This window comes from Juglans regia, chromosome 10, assembly GCF_001411555.2.
Source record: "Juglans regia cultivar Chandler chromosome 10, Walnut 2.0, whole genome shotgun sequence".
NCBI lineage: Eukaryota > Viridiplantae > Streptophyta > Magnoliopsida > Fagales > Juglandaceae > Juglans > Juglans regia.
Genome location: NC_049910.1, coordinates 15,185,498 through 15,203,857, shown reverse-complemented (window position 1 = coordinate 15,203,857; position 18,360 = coordinate 15,185,498). Strand labels below are relative to the sequence as shown.

The 18,360-nt window shown below is 34.6% G+C and overlaps 1 protein-coding gene and 1 long non-coding RNA gene across 2 annotated transcripts; one reads left to right on the top strand and one right to left on the bottom strand.

The window, feature by feature from the left end:
- Positions 1-629: 629 nt before the first annotated feature.
- On the bottom strand, positions 630-3,252 carry LOC108987695. The gene is made up of 3 exons (XR_001995569.2): positions 3,132-3,252; positions 1,846-1,883; positions 630-817 (listed from the first exon to the last, which is right to left on the bottom strand). It is a non-coding gene; the product is annotated as an uncharacterized LOC108987695 (long non-coding RNA).
- An 11,607-nt stretch (positions 3,253-14,859) lies between these two features.
- LOC108987696 (probable L-type lectin-domain containing receptor kinase VII.2) lies at positions 14,860-17,702 on the top strand. The gene has a single exon (XM_018960671.2). The coding sequence runs from the start codon at positions 15,155-15,157 to the stop codon at positions 17,204-17,206; it is 2,052 nt and encodes a 683-aa protein (XP_018816216.1). The 5' UTR covers positions 14,860-15,154; the 3' UTR covers positions 17,207-17,702.
- The last annotated feature ends 658 nt before the right edge of the window (positions 17,703-18,360 follow it).

Below are 18,360 nucleotides of genomic sequence, written 5' to 3'. Positions count from 1 at the left end.
ATTCCCGTCATCCTTTTATAAAAATATTTTGTAAAAAGTTCCACCACAAGGACGGGTGTTACATTTACGTCTCAGTTTGTCCATCAATAATGGTCTCTATCTAGTCGTAATTGCATTGGTGAGGTCCTTTGTATCCCTGGGAACCTTCTGCTGATTCTCTACACTATGGGAACGGGGTCACCCCCCAACATCTGTCTTTCTTAGTATTGTCTTTTGGTGCCATACTAAAACTCGTATAACAATAACGATAGCAATGGACTCATATGAAACAAATATGCATGACCTGCAATCATTCTAAAATAATTCATGATACACAATAAGAAAATACCTTTTAAACTTGTTGTAGGGCTTTGCATATTTTAGAGAGAGGACTTCAACTTAGTTCATCCCTAAAGTCTACAAGACCTTATAACCTTTTGCTCTGATACCAAACTTGTAAGAACCTCTCCCTGGAAAGGGTGGAATTGCTACGTACATACCTGTTCTTTCTTTCTTTCCTCATTTTTTATTTTTTTATTTTTTTTCCATATTAGCAGCGTGAACATAACACACGTGTAGTCTAAATTTCTAATTTAATAAAGGGGAACACCTGATAGACATTCTATTCAAACATTCATCCATAAGAGACTCTCAGAGTGCATCATACGTTCATAAAAACATAATTTTTCTAGTTAAGAAGGGACTCCATCCCTACCATGCATACAACATCCATAAACATAACTCATTATCCATGCAAAGTCGAACCAACATGGAAGACACTAAGCGTTTGCCTCTCTCTCTGCAGTAATACCTTGCTCCCCATTCTCTTCGTCACTTTCTGGACGTTTAAAATATAAACACAAAGTGAGTCGAATACTCAGTAAGTAGTACACCACGCAGTGAACATACTAGGCATCTATTATTTTTCTTTTGAAAACATGCATACATAAACATTTCGAGAATTTGACAATGCTTTCATGCATAAACCATTTAAGGAATAAGCCATACTTTCATGTATAAACATTTTAAGAAATAAGAAATACTTACATGAATAAACATTTTAAGAAATAACTATGCTTTCATGTTTCACTTTCCTTTAGCCGGTACACACTATTACGCCCCGTGTGTTAGGGTTAGCAGTCTTCCTTTGGACCTGGATTCTGTCTTTTGGTACCCTTTTCATTCATATGGCCGTTGCATATTTTCATACATTAAAACATTCATTCATCCAGTCATTTCTTTCTTTCATTTATTTCAATCCTTTTCATTTAACAGTTCATTCTTGGAAAAACGTCATTTTAACAGTATGAACTTAAATATCATCTTTCATAGCATCCATAAAACATTAGTTCCTAGAGATATTTTAAAACACTTTCTCATTTAAGGCATCAGTTGGTAGGGGCATTTTAAAACACTTTCTTCGCTTCATTTAAAGCATCAGTTCATAGAGACATTTTAAAATACTTTCTTCGCGTCATTTAAAGCATCGCTTAAAGCATAAGGCATGAGACATTCATTTCCTTTCCTTTGCAATCAAAACATTTTCATCATCAATTTTAGTCTGATGCACATGGATTTTTATGAACAAGATACATTTTCATACTATACTACATATAGGAATAATCAATAAGTTTCTTGAGAGAGCATGTATGAAAATCTCATGATTTAGAACCTACGTGCGTGCATTACCTTATACATATACACACAATTATAATCGATAGGTCGCTTAACAGGGGCTATCAAGAAAAGGGCTAGTACATACTATATTCATTTACTCTTTTCTTTAGAAAAACATTTGCCATAAGAGAGAGAAACATTCTTTCATAGAGAGAACTTGGTGTAAGAAGTATGGTCATAGCTACTTACCTCTATGTTCCTCGATACTTCTAACATCAATATAGGTCCTATTCCAATAAATAGCATAAAGCGTGTTAATACTCATACAATATTCTTTAGCCCTCCCTTTAAAAGAGAAAGTCACGATATTACAATCTAACGTCCATTCTATGCTTAGCGTTATCCCAATTAACTAACCTCTTGTCTAACCTTTACAAGAATCACATAATTAATACTAAAGCATGTTAGTTTTCCATGAAAGGGCCACTTGGGTATTTTATATGGAAAGGTAGTTGAGGACTCATGGGACTAACAAAGTTTATTGGATTTAATCTTACTTTGAAATTAATGGAGATAAAGGCTCAAATCTGGAAATTTGTTTAATAAAGGGGCTTAGGACAGATTTGGCATCTTGGACAAGCTAATCAATTAAGAAACACATGCCCTATAGAATAGCTAGTTGTCTCTTATTAGAAAAGGCTCACTTGTCATCAAAACAGGGTATATACATGGGATTAGGGTTGCTGGACAGCTCACACACAATAGTATAACATGCACAAATAATCATCTACTTCTAATACCAACTCATACTATAAATCTAGTGACATTAGAGTCAAAGAAAAGTTTGTTAAACCATAATTATTTGGTTAAACATAGCATAAAACAACTAGGTTAAACCCATTAAGTAAACTTGAAAACTTTAAACACCCAAGAATATAGTTTACTCATTTAATACATTTTAGAAGCAAGCTATAAAATTACAAGGAACTAAGCCAACCCCTTTAAACCGATCCTCTAGCATCCTAATAACAAGTCACCAACCAGACCTCAACACAACACACACAGCATCAACATATATATATATATATATATATATATATATATATATAAATCAACTAACATCACTTATGACTAACCAAGTTAAATAGCAAAATATCATTTTTGAATGATAGGAAAATACATAGCAAAAACAACTTCAACATACTCGGTTTGGGCAAAAAATAGAGCATTCAGTTTTATTGACAACATAGATAATAACTATAATTAAAATGCAACCTAAACCAACCTAGTTGGCCTCCAAAATCAACTAAAATCGAGTGGGTCAATTTAGGGTTTTTATCTTTGGTGAATCCTTCCCAAAACACGAAAATGGAGAAGAGAAAAGGTGGGTTCGGCTTAGGGAAATAGAGAGCACACGAACTCTTGCCTGGAAGTCCAAAACTAAAACATCAACAATCAATAAAAGAAAAACCTCATTGATTAAACCATGGCTAAGTTTCGAAATACACAAGGGAGAAAGTTAAGGGTATTCTTACCTTGCTATTTTCAAGAAGAAATAATGGGTGCTTGGCTTGAGATTGGAAGAGAGATTGAAATGGGAGAGAATAGGAGGTAGGTCGCACGGTTGGGCTTGAGGGATTTCTCTTCTTTCTTGCCTTAGAGCTGACGGGTGCAAGCAAAAAAGAATTTAATTGCTTGCCTTAGAAGCCTACGGGTCCAAGGGAATGAGGGACTTATTTGCTTTAGTCAAAGCTTGTCCTATAAGCTAGGGAGATGGAAGGTGGAGATTAAGTGCGGGAAGATATTTTCCTTACCTACCCATCCAATGGTGGAGAGTACTTGAGCTATTTCTTGAATAAATGAAAATTAGGGAGCTTAAGGAAAAATAATTTTGTTTGGTCTTAAAAATCATACCCTTGATTTATTTTAATAAATCCCATTTTAAAGTAAATCATACTCATCTTAAAATAAAATAATTAAAAATATTCTTTTTAAAATGCATAAAAGAATATTTCACTTAAAGAATTAATAAAGATAACGTAAGAGTCTGAGCAGTAGGACTCGAGTATTACACATAAATTGTAACTTATAAAGTTTTGTGATTTTGTGTTGTGTAGATGTAAAAATATTAGACAGATTTTATGTATTGAATGTGTAGGTTTCAAAAGACTACGAAGAATTGATGTGGTGATTGGAAACTTGTTATGGAGTATGTGTGATTATTTGAGTTTGTTGTATATTGAGTTTAAATGGATGATGGATTGAATATGTGAGTTGTATTAATTGTTAATAGGCTTATTGATTGAGAATAGTGTTTATGAAAGTTGGGATATTGGGGAGCCATGTCATTGTGTTGTTTGTTGTTTATTGGGTTTAAATGGATAATGGATTTAAGTGATGTGTGTATATTAATTTAGTTGAAGAGTTGGCCTGATTTTACTTGAATGCAATGGTTTATAGATTTGAATTTATATGAGGACCATGGGGTCCAAGAATTTGATAGATTTATATATGTTGGGTGTATTAGGCATGAACAATGGTGGTGGAGCATGGTGATAGTCAGTTTCTAAATACTGGACAGGTTTTATATATATTGGATGTGTTAGATGGGATTGGACTTGAAGTTTATTGTATGTAATGGATAGATTTTAAGTTTAAACTTTAGCTTCACTTATGTAGGATGTGTGAGCACAGAAGTGATTGATTATGTTTGAGTTGGACTATGTTTATAATTGAATTGTATTGAGATGCTTGAGGTGAATATATGAAGTTTGGATGGATTATCTTGAAGTGTTGGGATGGCAAGTTGGAATTGTAGTGAAGTTTAAAAGCATGATGATGATGTTGGTTTCTGAATGGACAGATTTATGTTTATTAAATGTATTGAGTATGGATGGAGTTTGTTAAAACAAATTAGTGCTTAAATGGATTATATGTTGATCTTAGGTGATAAAGGGGTATGACACGTGTATGTTTGGTGGATTGTATATGTATGTTTGGTTTGGATTGTGCAATATGTTTGTAGGTGAGGAAGTGAATCGGAACTTAAGTCGATGTTGGATTTGATTGTATGTGTAGGGAGGAAGGGTATTGTTTGAGGAATGGTATTGCAACTCTAGGTTAAATTCATGGTGAGGTGGGATTGAGTTGTAGACTTGTGAGTGATGGTTGGAGGATTTAAGTGAGGCATAGGAGCTCACTTTATTAGTTAGAAAATGAAATTGGGTTTCTAGATTTGTAGTTTAGGCTTAAGATTTATGGCAAGGGTTATGCTTCATGGAATTAATAAAAGAAATGATGGAAAGTTATGTATGCATGTAGGTTGCCATCTAACACGCACATGAATGGACTGCATGAAATGTAAATAGCATGGAGTGCAGATAAGTATTATGTTCATACTCTTCTAGAGTTTTTTAAAAATATGAAAATGAAAAGGAACGTTTTATTTATTAAAAATGAAACAAAATGCTTTTATGAGAAAAATACTCTTTTATGAAATGAAGAAAAAGGAAATGGTTTTCTAGAAATGAAAGAAAAAGAAATGTTTTCTTAGAATGAAATGACGCTTTATGAATCTATGCTAATGTATTATTGTTCAAGTATATGTATATAATGACCTTATTTGACAGCCCCTTTTTATGCATCCAAAGAATATTTGTATGCATTTGAATGAATGTTATATGTAGTATGCATTGCATGTATGTTCCATGAAATGAAATGATGAGGTTTTATGCTTTATGTTATGAAATGATGTTTTATGAAATAAAATGGATTGATGAATGAAAATAATGAAATGAAAATAATGAAAGGAAAAGAATGAAAGGAAGGAATGAAAGGAAATGAAATGACTAAGAAGAAATGAATGTTTTAATGTATGAAGCTACATGACGGCCATGATTGAATGAATGAATGATGCTACCAATGGATTGGGTAGATTGCAATATCGGGTAAGTAGTATTGGTAGTGCACCCAGTATTATCCCCTAACTGAGGGTTTCCCAACCCATGGCCACGGGCAAAATCAAGTCCAAAACACCGCTAACCCCGACACACGGGGCATAATAACGTGTATCGGTTAGGAAAAAAGTGATAAGAATAATTGGATGTATGAAATGTTTTAGTTTTATGTAGGTGGGAAATGTTTTGGGGAATGAAAATCTTTGTAAAAGAAAAATCCCACCTTGTAATATTTTTAAGGAAAAGAAATGTTTTATGTAAAGTACATATATGAATGAGAAATGCATGATGAAACGTATATTAGTATATTTTTACAGTATAAAGTAACGCTTACTGAGTATACGACTCATTTTATTTTTATGTGTGCCCCACCCAGGAATGAAATGAGGATGAAGCGTCAGGACAAACACTGCCCAAGGAAGAGGTGACAGAAGTCTAGGCATTTTATGTAATGTATGAAACCAGTTTAGCAAAAGAACTTCATATTTTTAATTAAATGAAATCTGCTGCAAAAAAAACCCTCTTTTAGATTTATAAAGAATATTTCAAATTTTAAGTATGGAATCTTTTATATCCTGGGAAGGGAAGGAAGAAGTTTTAAAAGGTTTAGTAATTCACATCTCGTGTTCTAAAGTTATTTTCTAAAGTCTCATTGCAAGGACGAGCATTATAGACACCAACCATGTGAGCTCGATGAAGGATGTCTAAGATGTATTTGGACCGATTTAAATGAAGGCAAGAAGAAGTTATGATAACCTGAATTCCAAGAAAGAAAGATAGGTCACCAAGGTCCTTCAAAGAAAACTCTTAACACATATGCTGAATCAAGGAAGAAATATGACTGGCATGGGTACCAGTAACTATGATATCATCCACATAGATTAGTAAGTAAATGTGGATGTTATTTTGATGAAAAGTAAACAAAGAATGATCCAGCTATGACTCTAAGAATCTGAGAGCAAGTAGTACTTGAGAGAGTATTTGAAACGAAGCCCTTGGGGTTTGCTTGAGACTATAGATGGACTTATGGAGTTTGCACACATGATCATGGAAATTAGTATCTAGGAAACCTTGTAGTTGTTCCATGAAGACAACCACTTATAGATGACCATGGAGAAAGGCATTGGAGACATCAAGTTGTTTGATGTCCCATAAAAAATGAACCGCCAGGCAAGGACCACTCTTAAGGTTGCTGGTTTGATTACTAGGTTAAAGGTCTCAGTGTAGTCAATAACATCCCTTTGTTGTAAGCCTTTAGCTATGAGGCGTAATTTATACCTGTCAAGTGTCCCATCAAACTTCTATTTAACCTTAAACAACCACTTACAATGAATTCCATTTTGATTAGTGGGTTGTGGACATAGTGTCCAGGCTTGATTGGCTTGGAGGGCATTGAATTCGTTGGTCATGGCTTCTTGCCATTCTAAAGGCTTGGCAGCTTGGTTAAAGGTTTTAGGTTCAGAGGGTAGAAGGGTGGTATGAAATGCTTGAATGAGATGTTTTGTAGAGTAATAGAGGTGGTAATCTAGAAATGATTTTGGGTTAGATGTGCTAGTTTTTGATCTTGTGGTCATGGGATGAGAAGGCAAGGGGGGAAGTAGAGGTGGGAGGAGATGTAAGGGAGGTAGGTTGAGAGGGTGATGAGGAAGAATCAGTATTTGTGTGTAAGGTGATGAGGAAGCAAGAGGAGCTAATATAGAGGGAGGACTAAAGTCATTAAGAGTAGTGGAAAGTGGAGGTGGTAAAGAAATTGGAGAAAAACCATTACTTGAGTGAGAATCCTTGCAGGGTAGTGAGGAAGATGTGAAAATGTCCTTCGATGGGAAACATTGTTTATCAAATGTGAGATGTCGGCAGATATATATCTTGTTTGTTGTGGGATCAAGACAACGATATCCATGATAGTTAGAGGGATAACCAAGAAAAATGCATTTCTTAGTTCGAATCTCTAACTCGTGTTGATTGTATAGTCTGACGTAAGGAAAACAAGCATAACCAAATGTTTGGAAGGAACGATAATGAGGGATTTTTTGAAATGATTTGGCATAAGTAGAGGAGAGTTGAAGAACTGGATTGGGAAGATGATTTATGAGATAAACAGAGGTTGAGAAGGTATCTGTCCAAAAAGCTTTTGGTAGGTGAGATGTGGCAAGAAGAGCTAATTCTATTTCCACAATGTGTGATGCTTTCTTTCAGCCAACCCATTTTGTTGTGTTGTATGAGGACATGAGATGTGATGATGATGCCATGTGTGGTGAAGAATTGTTTGAACAGAAGGGAGGTGAATTAACCCCTTCCATCAGATTGGAAACTTTTGATCTTATGGGAGAGTAGGTCTTCAACAAGAGACTTAAATTTGATGAAGCAAGCTAAAACATCATATTTAAGCTTAAGGGGAAAGAATCATGTGAATGAATATTGAGTAATCATCTATGAACATTACATAATATTGAAATCCATCAACGAATTTTTAAGGCGAAAACCAAACATCAAAATGTATCAAGTCAAGAGGAGAAGATGTGTTGCGAGAACTTTCAGCAAAATGTAATATCTTATTCTTAGCCAATTGACAGGATTCATGTAGATGAGAAGAGCCTATAATATTGACTGGTAATTGAATTTTCTGGACTACTTGATTAACAATATCCTTAGAAGGATGCCCGAGCCTATTATGCCAAGTGGGAAGGAAGGTTTTGACACCAAGAAAAATTGCATGTGGCTGGGCTTTATTGATGAAAAATTATTTTAGATGCATGGGATACAATCCATCTTCACTCTTGCCTTCTAAAAGGATTCTCTGTGTATGGTTGTCCTTCACAAAAAAAAAAAATGATTAGTAGTGAGTATAAAATGACAGTGGCTATTGGGACAAATTTTTTGAATAGACAACAAATTAGTAGAAGCATGTGGACAATGAAGTATGTTATTTAAGTGCAAAGAAGATCAATTAGTGGGGAGAGAAGTGGAACCAGTATTAGTAATGGGCAGATTTGATCAATTTATGATAGTAACAACTCCAGTACCATAAAATGGTTGGTTGAGTGAGAGATTCTCAAGGTGGGAAGTTATATGATTATTGGTAAGAATGGTAAAAAGATTGATGATTTCATTTACAAGAGATGTACACTTAAATACAAGAAGAGAAATTGTAGCCTAAAGTTTAGAGATTGCAACCTAAAGGATGAATATGTACAGCACATGATAGGACAAATATGGAAACATGGTGTACATTTTGTTATTTGCTCAGTAATGGTAGGATCAATGAGCTGGTCTTTAATTTGCTAATCTGTGGTTGATTCTAGCATGAATGCAAAGATGTCGATGAGCTAGGGTTGTCTGGAGAGGTCTAGCTAACACAATGTTCATCGTTTTGGGCGGTGGATGCGTATTGGTTAAACATTGAGGAGATTTTTACTTACATATTGTGGCTGAGATAGTGGGGAGTATTATAAAGTTCAAGCGAACATCGATTTAAAGAAGTGGGTTTATACTTGGTTGCATCTGAGGTATAAGCAGGGTCTAGTGATGGTCTACGACGAGTTTCGACGACATTGGGTGGGCATCGACAATTTCGAAGTGTACTTGGTCATGCTAGAGATATGAATCGGATCTAGCGAGAGTCTACAGTGAGTATCGACGACAATGATTGGGCAATTTCAATCTTGTCGGTTACGACAATGGGTCATGGCGATCTCGGATTGGATTTATCATAGTATGAACCTCCTCCAAGTGACTTCTAGACTGAAATATTGCTTGGTTTGGATAGCAAAAGCCTCACAACTCATCCCAACACATCACATCTTATCTCAATATCCAAACACCATAAATACAAATATTTTTCAATTTCAAATTTTCAACATTTTCATTTAATCATTACTTTATCGTTACAACTTTTCTAAACTTTCGAACAAAATATAAAAAATAATTCAATATTTTCAAATACCAAAACAAAAATAAAATTATTATAATATTTTCACTTTATAATATTTTTATTTAATTTTTTCTCTCATCTTTCCCAAAAGCCCGTAAAAGATATTAATTCAAATCCTTTAACTATTATTCATAAATATTTTTATTACTATTTACAGATTATCTCATCTCATCTCACTATCCAAACGAGACTTAATCATTTCCAACCTGCTTACCCTTTTTGTGGCTTTGACAAAATCACTTGAAGACCTTAATTATTCTCAATCCAGTTATGCAGCGTCATTCCTAGACAAATGGGAGCTTGACTTGAGAGCCTCCTATTGGAGGGTGTGATTTGGTGTTAGGCTACATTTGGATAGTGAAGTGATCTCAAATGATCAGTGAATTGTAGTGAAAAAGTGATGAAAAAGTAATGATAAAATATTAAATAGTAGTAAAAAATAGCAAATAGTAAATAAAAAATAATGATAAAATATTAAATAATAGTGAGATCATTCCACTACCCAAACACAGCATAAGACCATGACCTGCCTGGATATGTCCTCGGCCAAAGGGTAATTATGATAGCACATGTTAATTTTATGTATTTTTTACTTAGTTTGTTGTTTTTGATACTTAGCTTGTCAATTGGTTTTATATTTTAAGTTAGGCACATGGCTATGCTGAAGGCATATATATATGAGAAATGATACTTATAGTTGGGAGTGTGCAAGCGTCATGCAGTCGCTTTGAAAAAAGTGAATAAATATGGGACCCACATAAAAAGAAATTAATTTTTTAATAGTGGATTCCATTTTTTTTCAAAGTGACTGCACGGCGTTTGTACATTCCACGATTGTACGTAGCATTACTATATATATATATATATATTTTGTATAGTCTTTTTGACTCTTAAGTGAAAAGAAACCAGAACCTTCCAGTCCTTTCATCTGTTATTATATCAGATTTTTCATGTCTGCCCAAATAGAATTCTCTCAAGTCTGGCTTCATCTTCCATGGCGCTAACCTCATCTTCTTCGATTGCTGATGTTGATCCGTTGTAAGCTGATTGGAGTGGGTAAACAAAGAGGAGGCCTTTACATGCTGTAAGAATCATGCTCTTCTTTTTCTCCTTCATCAAATTTATCTTGTATCTCTAGTTCTAATAATACATTGCAACCATATACTTGTTCTTCATCTTCAAAATGTTATGTGTTTGAACTTTGGCATAATAGGTTGGGACATCCTTCTGTTTCTAGAATGCATTTTCTGCATACTTTTGTTTCTAACTTTGTTGTATTTGCCTTGCCATGTTCAATTTGCCCATTAGCTAATCAAAAAAAGCTTTCATTCCCTAATAATAATAATTTCTCTGAAGTGTCTTTTGATCTTATTTATTGTGATGAATTTCTCTAAATTCTGTTGCGGAGAGAAAGCATCAGTACATTCCGAATACAGCTCGAGCTTTAATGTTTCGGTCTCATTTGTCTCTTCATTTTTGGGGTGATGTTGTCCTTACAACCACTCATATCATAAATAGACTTCCAGTCCCTGTTCTGAAACACAAATCTCCTCTTGATATTTTGTTTCAAACTTCTTCTTCCTATACTCATTTAAAGACCTTTGAATGTTTTTGCTTTGCATCTACACTACATTGATCTTGAACCAGATTTGATCCTCGAGCTCGTAAGTCTATATTTCTTGGCTATCCTTTCAGTATTAAAGGCTATAAACTCTTGCATATTGCCAATAATCATATTTTTATCTCTCGACTTGTTGTTTTTCATGAACATATTTTTCCTTATAAAGATATCAACCTCGCATCTCTTTCTCCTACCATGTCGCCTTCAAATTGAATCATTCCTTTACCTCTACCTGCTGAATCTTCAACAATAGATCCTTTAACTGTGCCTTCAATAACATCTTGCCCAAATCATGTTTTTCTTGGGGACTCTTCTCCTCCTTCTAATATTCCTACTTCCGTACTAGATTCTTCTCATAGTCCAATTGTCCAAGTTCATAATCCTAATATTCCATCTATTCATCCTCGGAGATCCAATAGAATTAGAGGTGCTCCTAGTTACTTGCAGAATTTCTATTGCAACTCCTCTACTACACACTCTACATCAGATTTTAGAGTAGGTCTCACTTCTTCAATGACACTGTATGATCTTTCTAACTTTCTCTCTTATCATCTCTTATCTCCTAATCATAAATCCTTTCATTAGCCATTACTGCTGGTATTGAATCTAAATTTTACAATCAAGTAGTCAAGCACTCTCATTGGAGAGATGTTATGGCTGTTGAGATCATAGCTTTGGAAGCCAATAATACTTGGACTGTTACCACTTTACCCCCTGGAAAACCACCCATAGGATGCAAATAAGTTTATAAAATCAAATACCGTATTGATGGCTCCATAGAACGGTATAAAGCTAGACATGTTGCCAAAGGTTACACCCTAAAGGAGGGATTGTATTATTCTGAAACATTTTCCCCATTGGCTAAAACGGTTACTGTTAGAACTTTACTTGCTATAACAACTGTCCAAAATTGGCATTTAGTTCAACTTGATGTGAATAATGCTTTTTCGCATAGGGATTTGTTAGAGGAGGTCTATATGAAAATGACACCTGGTTTTAATATTAAAGAAGAGTCCAAAGTATGCAAATTGACTAAATCTCTCTATGGATTGAAACAGGCTTCACGCCAATGGTTCTCAAAATTCTCTAATACTCTTATTGATATGGGTTTTGTACAATCCAAAGTTGATTGCTCACTTTTTACAAAATTCCAAGGGTCTTTTTTTACTGCTCTTCTTGTCTATGTTGATAAGATTGTGATAGCAAGTAATTATATCAAATTTGTGGAGTGTTTGAAAATCTTGCTTGAGCAAAAATTTAAACTCATGGATCTTGGGCAGTTTAAGTATTTCCTTGGTTTGGAGGTAGCTAGATCTCCACAAGGGCTTTCATTGTGTCAAAGAAAATATGCTCTTGAGATTTTGTAAGATACTAGCTTTCTTGGGGCCAAACCAGCCTTATTTCCCATGGAGTAGAATCTTAGACTTACTAAAAGAGATACATAATTGTTGACAGACCCAACAATTTTTCGAAGATTGATTGGTAGGTTCTTGTATCTCACTATTACAACGCCTGATCTTTCCTAGTCAGTTCATCGGCTCAGTCAATACATGGACAAGCCTAGACAAAATCACTTGGTAGCAGCTTATCGCATTTTACAATACAAACACTCCAACACATGGTCTTTTCTTTCTAGTTGATAACTCTTTAATGGTTAAAGTTTTTGCATATTCAAATTGGGCATCTTGCTCTGACAGCTGTCGATCTACAACTGGTTTCTTGGTATTTCTTGGTGATTCTTTGGTTTCATGAAAATCAAAGAAACAACCATCTATTTCTCGTTCATCATCTGAAGTTGAATACGAATCAATGACATCCACTACTTGCGAGATTGTTTGGCTTCTCACCCTGCTCTCTGGTTTTCATATACCTCATACTCAAAGCGCTCAATTGTTTTGTGACAGTCAAGCTGCCCTACACATTGTTGTCAACTCGATGTTTCACGAATGCACCAAATACATTGAGTTGAATTGTTATTTCATAAGGGAGAAGATAGAAAATGGAATAATCAAGACTTTTCATCTATCGTCACAGCACCAACTAACAGATGTGCTCACTAAATCCCTTGGACATCAGCATTTTCTGCAATTAATCACCAAGATGGAAGTTCACTCCATTTACTCTCCATCTTGAGGGGGTGTATCACATCACATGTTAATTTTATGTATTTATTACTTAGTTTGTTGTTTTTGATACTTAGCTTGTCAATTGATTTTATATTTTAAGTTAGTAATGTGGTTGTGCAGAAGGCATATATATATATATATATATATATACACACTTTATACAGTCTTTTTGACTTTTAAGAACATTCTCAATGGCTTATATATAATACAAAAAATGTAAATTATTTTAATAATGTTTCACAAAATGAGTTTCATCTGATTATGTAAAAGAACATGTAAAATACAAATTACTACAGCAACCCGCTACATGTAATAGGTACTGTTCATCATTCAAACAATTTTTTTATTATTTATACTTCATTTACTCCCTCATTTCGTTTTACTTTTATATTTCAATACAAATTATTTTTTATTGTTCATCATTTAAAACACCTCTATTTTATTTTTTCCCTAAAAAATATCTTGGAGATATTATTTATCCAATTTTTCATATTTTGATTTTATTTTTAATTTTTATGTAGCTTATATATTTTTATTTTGTGTGTATAGGACTCAATTATATTACATTGTATATAATAATATGTTGCAAATATAAAAAAATATATATATATATGGATATTACAAATTTATTGGTAGAAAGGAAATATTTAAAAAGAATAAAAAAATATTATTTAAATGATATGAAGAAAAAATAGATAAGAAGATGTATGTTATATTGTAAAAGTCAGTATGTAAAATAAAAAAAATGAAGTTTGATAATGTATTTTAAATGATAAGATAAAAGAACTTTTGGGCTTGTTTGGATAGTGAGATGCGATGAGATAGTCTTAAAAAAGTTAAATAAAATATTGTTAGAATATTATTTTTTAATATTATTATTATTTTAAAATTTAAAAAAATTGAATTATTTATTATATTTTGTGTGAGAGTTTATGAAATTGTAATTATGAGATGAAATGAGATGATCTGTATCCAAACCAGCCACGGGCACTCTCAGTGGATTTGCTAAAGTTAAAGTACATTTTTTTTTTTATAAATGTAAGATCAATTTAGTTTGTGACTACTCCATTTACATAAATTTTCACGTTGGAATATCTATTTTTTCATTATATAATAATAAATAATATAAAATGAATTTGACTTTGGATATTCACATCAAATTTTCACATTAAATTATCTATTTATTCATTATATAGAAATGAATAATTAATAATTAAAAAATATTTAATTTTTTTAATTATTAATTTATTTAATTTTATCATATTTTACTAATTTCTATCATTTTTATCAAACTATATTTTTTTTTATCAAATTTGGACAGTATTTATGAATCCGTGCAGTTGAAGAGAGCATCTATTCAATAAACATTTCTAAAAATGCAGACATGTTGGTTTGCCAAAGAGAGAAATAATTCATAAAATAAGAATTTAGCCTATGAACATAAATATTTAAATTTAGAAAATATTTTAAATGTAACTGTAATTAAATTTTAATTATTTAGAATTTAACTAATTTATTGTAATTTTTTTTTATTTTTTAATAATTAAATATTAAATAAATTTAACATTTTACTAATCCAGTTGGTCTAAGTGAAAAGAAACCAAACCCTCCAGTCCTTTCATCGGTTAGCAATGGATTCCAAGTCGACAGAAATAAAATGATAATGTTACCTTTCCTCTTTGACCTTCTATCCGCGTTTATTTCTAATCGAAGGCACCCACTTTCCTCGAAGCCTCTGCTGAATTTGGAAAGTTCGAGTTCCATGCCATGGAAGTATATTACACAAGAGATGTCTGGCGCCAGATTGTTTATTACTTTAGCAGATAGCTCATATTGTTGACTACCTTGTGATAACATTTCTTGTTGAATAAACTCTCCATTTCTGTCTATATCGCTCTCTCTCTCTCTCTCGGTCTGAGCTCTCATGGCTTCCCCAACTATGCCTCTCCTCCCTGCCATAACTCTTTTGATCCTCCTCGGTTCAACTTCGGGAACTGAGTTCATCTTCAACACCAACTTCAGCTCCACCAACCTCCTCCTCTTTGGCAACTCCACCATCCAATCCTCCATTCTCGCCATCACTGATGACACCGTCTTCTCCATAGGCCGTGCCTTGTACCCTTCCAAAATCCCCACAAAATCCGCCAACTCCTCTGCGCCCCTCCCCTTCTCAACCTCCTTCATTTTCTCCATCGCAGAAGTCGCGAACTTCCTTCCCGGCCATGGCCTTGCCTTTCTATTTGCCCCCTCTACAGATATAAACGGCACAAGTTCCTCGCAGCATCTGGGTCTTTTCAATTTAACCAATGATGCGAGCTCTAGTAACCATGTGTTTGCGATCGAGTTCGATGTTTTCAAGAACCAAGAATTCAACGATATAGATGATAATCATGTCGGCGTGGATGTAAATACGCTTACGTCTTTTGCTTCATATACAGCGGGGTTTTGGACCGGACAAGATGGTGAAGTGTTTGAGGAGCTTAACCTTAATAGTGGGGAGAACTATCAAGTGTGGATTGACTTTGTGGATTCACGGGTTAATGTTTCTATGGCTGTGGCGGGCATGGGAAGACCTCGAAAACCTTTGATAAGTGAGTTTGTTAATCTCTCTAGCGTTCTTTTGGATGAGATGTATGTAGGTTTTTGCGCATCAACCGGGCAATTGGTTGAGAGTCACAAGATATTGGCTTGGAGCTTTAGCAATTCAAATTTCTCGATCGGTGATGCTTTGGTGACAACAAATTTACCTTCGTTTGCGCCTCCCAAAAGGTCGGTTTTTCGATCAAAAGGGTTTATTGTGGGGGTTAGTGTTGGTGGCTTTTTTGTAGTTGGGTGTGCAATTTTGGTGTATGTGATTTTGTCTAGAAGAAAAAGAACGAAAGATAAAGAAACGGCGGGAATGGAAGATTGGGAATTGGAATATTGGCCACATCGGATTGGTTACCAAGACATTTATGCTGCAACAAACGGCTTTTCTGAAAAAAATGTCATTGGATTTGGAGGGGATGGGAAGGTCTACAAAGGGGTTTTGCAAGGTGCAGAAGTCGCAGTAAAGAGAATCCCTCACGAGAGTGAACATGGGATGGCTGAGTTTGTTGCTGAGGTTTCAAGTCTGGGGAGATTGAAGCATAGGAACTTGGTAGGATTGAGAGGTTGGTGCAAGAATGAGATAGGCAGATTGATCTTGGTCTACGATTATATGGAAAATGGAAGTTTGGACAAGAGGATTTTTGAGTGTGATGAGAGCCTAATGTTGAGTTGGCAAGAGAGGATGAAGGTTTTAAAAGATGTGGCTGGTGGGATTTCATATTTGCATGAGGGTTGGGAAGCTAAAGTCTTGCATAGAGACATTAAGGCAAGCAATGTGCTACTTGATAAGGATATGAATGCTAGGTTGGGGGATTTCGGGTTAGCCCGAATTCACCATCATGGCCAATTGGCTAGCACAACAAGAGTAGTTGGTACCGTTGGATACATGGCACCAGAAGTTGTTCGAACTGGTCGAGCCTCCACTCAAACTGATGTGTTTGGTTTTGGGATATTGGTTCTGGAGGTTGTGTGCGGGAGAAGGCCCATTGAAGAGGGAAAGCCAGGGTTGGTTGAATCGGTATGGAGGCTAATGGATAGAGGAGAGCTGCATCTTGCTCTAGATGAGCGGCTAAAGTCGAAGGGTGGTTATAGCTTTGAGGAAGTTGAGAGTATGCTTCATCTGGGTTTGCTGTGTGCCTATCCAGACCCTAGTGTTAGGCCTCCAATGAGACAAGTTTTGAAGGTGTTGGAGGGACCAAATCAGGGCACTGAGCCTGATGGGGAGGCAATGTCGATGAATTTGTTTGACAGAATTAGAGCAACTGCAATGTCATCTAATTTTAGCCAGATCGTTGGTGGCAGACACCCTACATTTGATGAAATTATCAAGTCATTTTCTTGGTCTGCTACACATTCTGGCGCAGACAGCATTCTCACTGGCCGGTGAACACATCGTAAACCATAGTTCTGACAATTCTTTCATGACTGATGTTCCAAATTGCATTGCACATTCAACAATTTTGTCAAACCTCCCTGGGATCAATACATTGTTTCACAAGGATTCTGCATTAATGCTTTGAAACCGTTGTTGGTATTATGAGTTCTTGGGCATGATTCTGTTGTGTTGGTAGAGCGCGTAGATTAGTCTGTTAATATTTGGATATTCTCTATTTTAAAACTAGAGTCAATGGATATGTTTGATTTCAGCCTACTGCTCCGAAGGTACTCTGTTATAAAAGAATGGTTGTGGTGGCCCTCGTTCCTTTGCTGCTATGGTTTGTGCTTGTTGGCTGGCTGCTTGTTTGCGTACATGTTGATCCCTTGGATGTATTACACTTGCTCCATCTCCAGTGTATGTGCTAGAAGTTTGGCCTACCAATGTTTATGCTGGCTTGAGTTTCTTTTTCTAGTTTGCCAAATAAGGTTTGGATTGTTGGATTGTATAGTCACAGTTCTTTAATATATATATATATATGATTAAGGAATATTTCATCCTTAATCGCATCGGCTAATGCGATATATATATATTTTTTACTATTTTTCATTTTAATGATCAACAAAATATTCATCTGAATCACATTATCTGATGTGAGCGAAAACAAAAAAAATCAAGATGAAAAATAACATTGAACCGAGTGTTTTCGTCGAACAGGTTCCGATAGTACAACCACTACTCTTTGATGTGTACAATTGACGTGGTTCTAAATGTGTTCTTCCAAGTATAGAAGTGTCAAGTTGTATTAAGGATAAATCAAGGATCATATTCCACAAGAAAATAATAGTATCAAAACAATCTTAAAAATACTATGTAAAATCTGATGTATACGCATACGTACAAAAAAAGGAGAGGAGATGCTATGTAAAATTTTTGGGACTTTTTATGGTTATATAATAACAGAGTGTATGAAAGGATTTATGCAATCTAATTACAAGAGTAAGCTGGAAGCATATCTACATTTGAGTCCAAACCGAAATGATGAAGTATCAAGTTCATTCCCACAATTTAATATATAAAGAATCTTGAAAACAAGAAAAATGGTTTGAAGCTTAACAAGATGAAATAGAAACAAAAAAACTATGAGACTCTAAAAGTAAATTCAA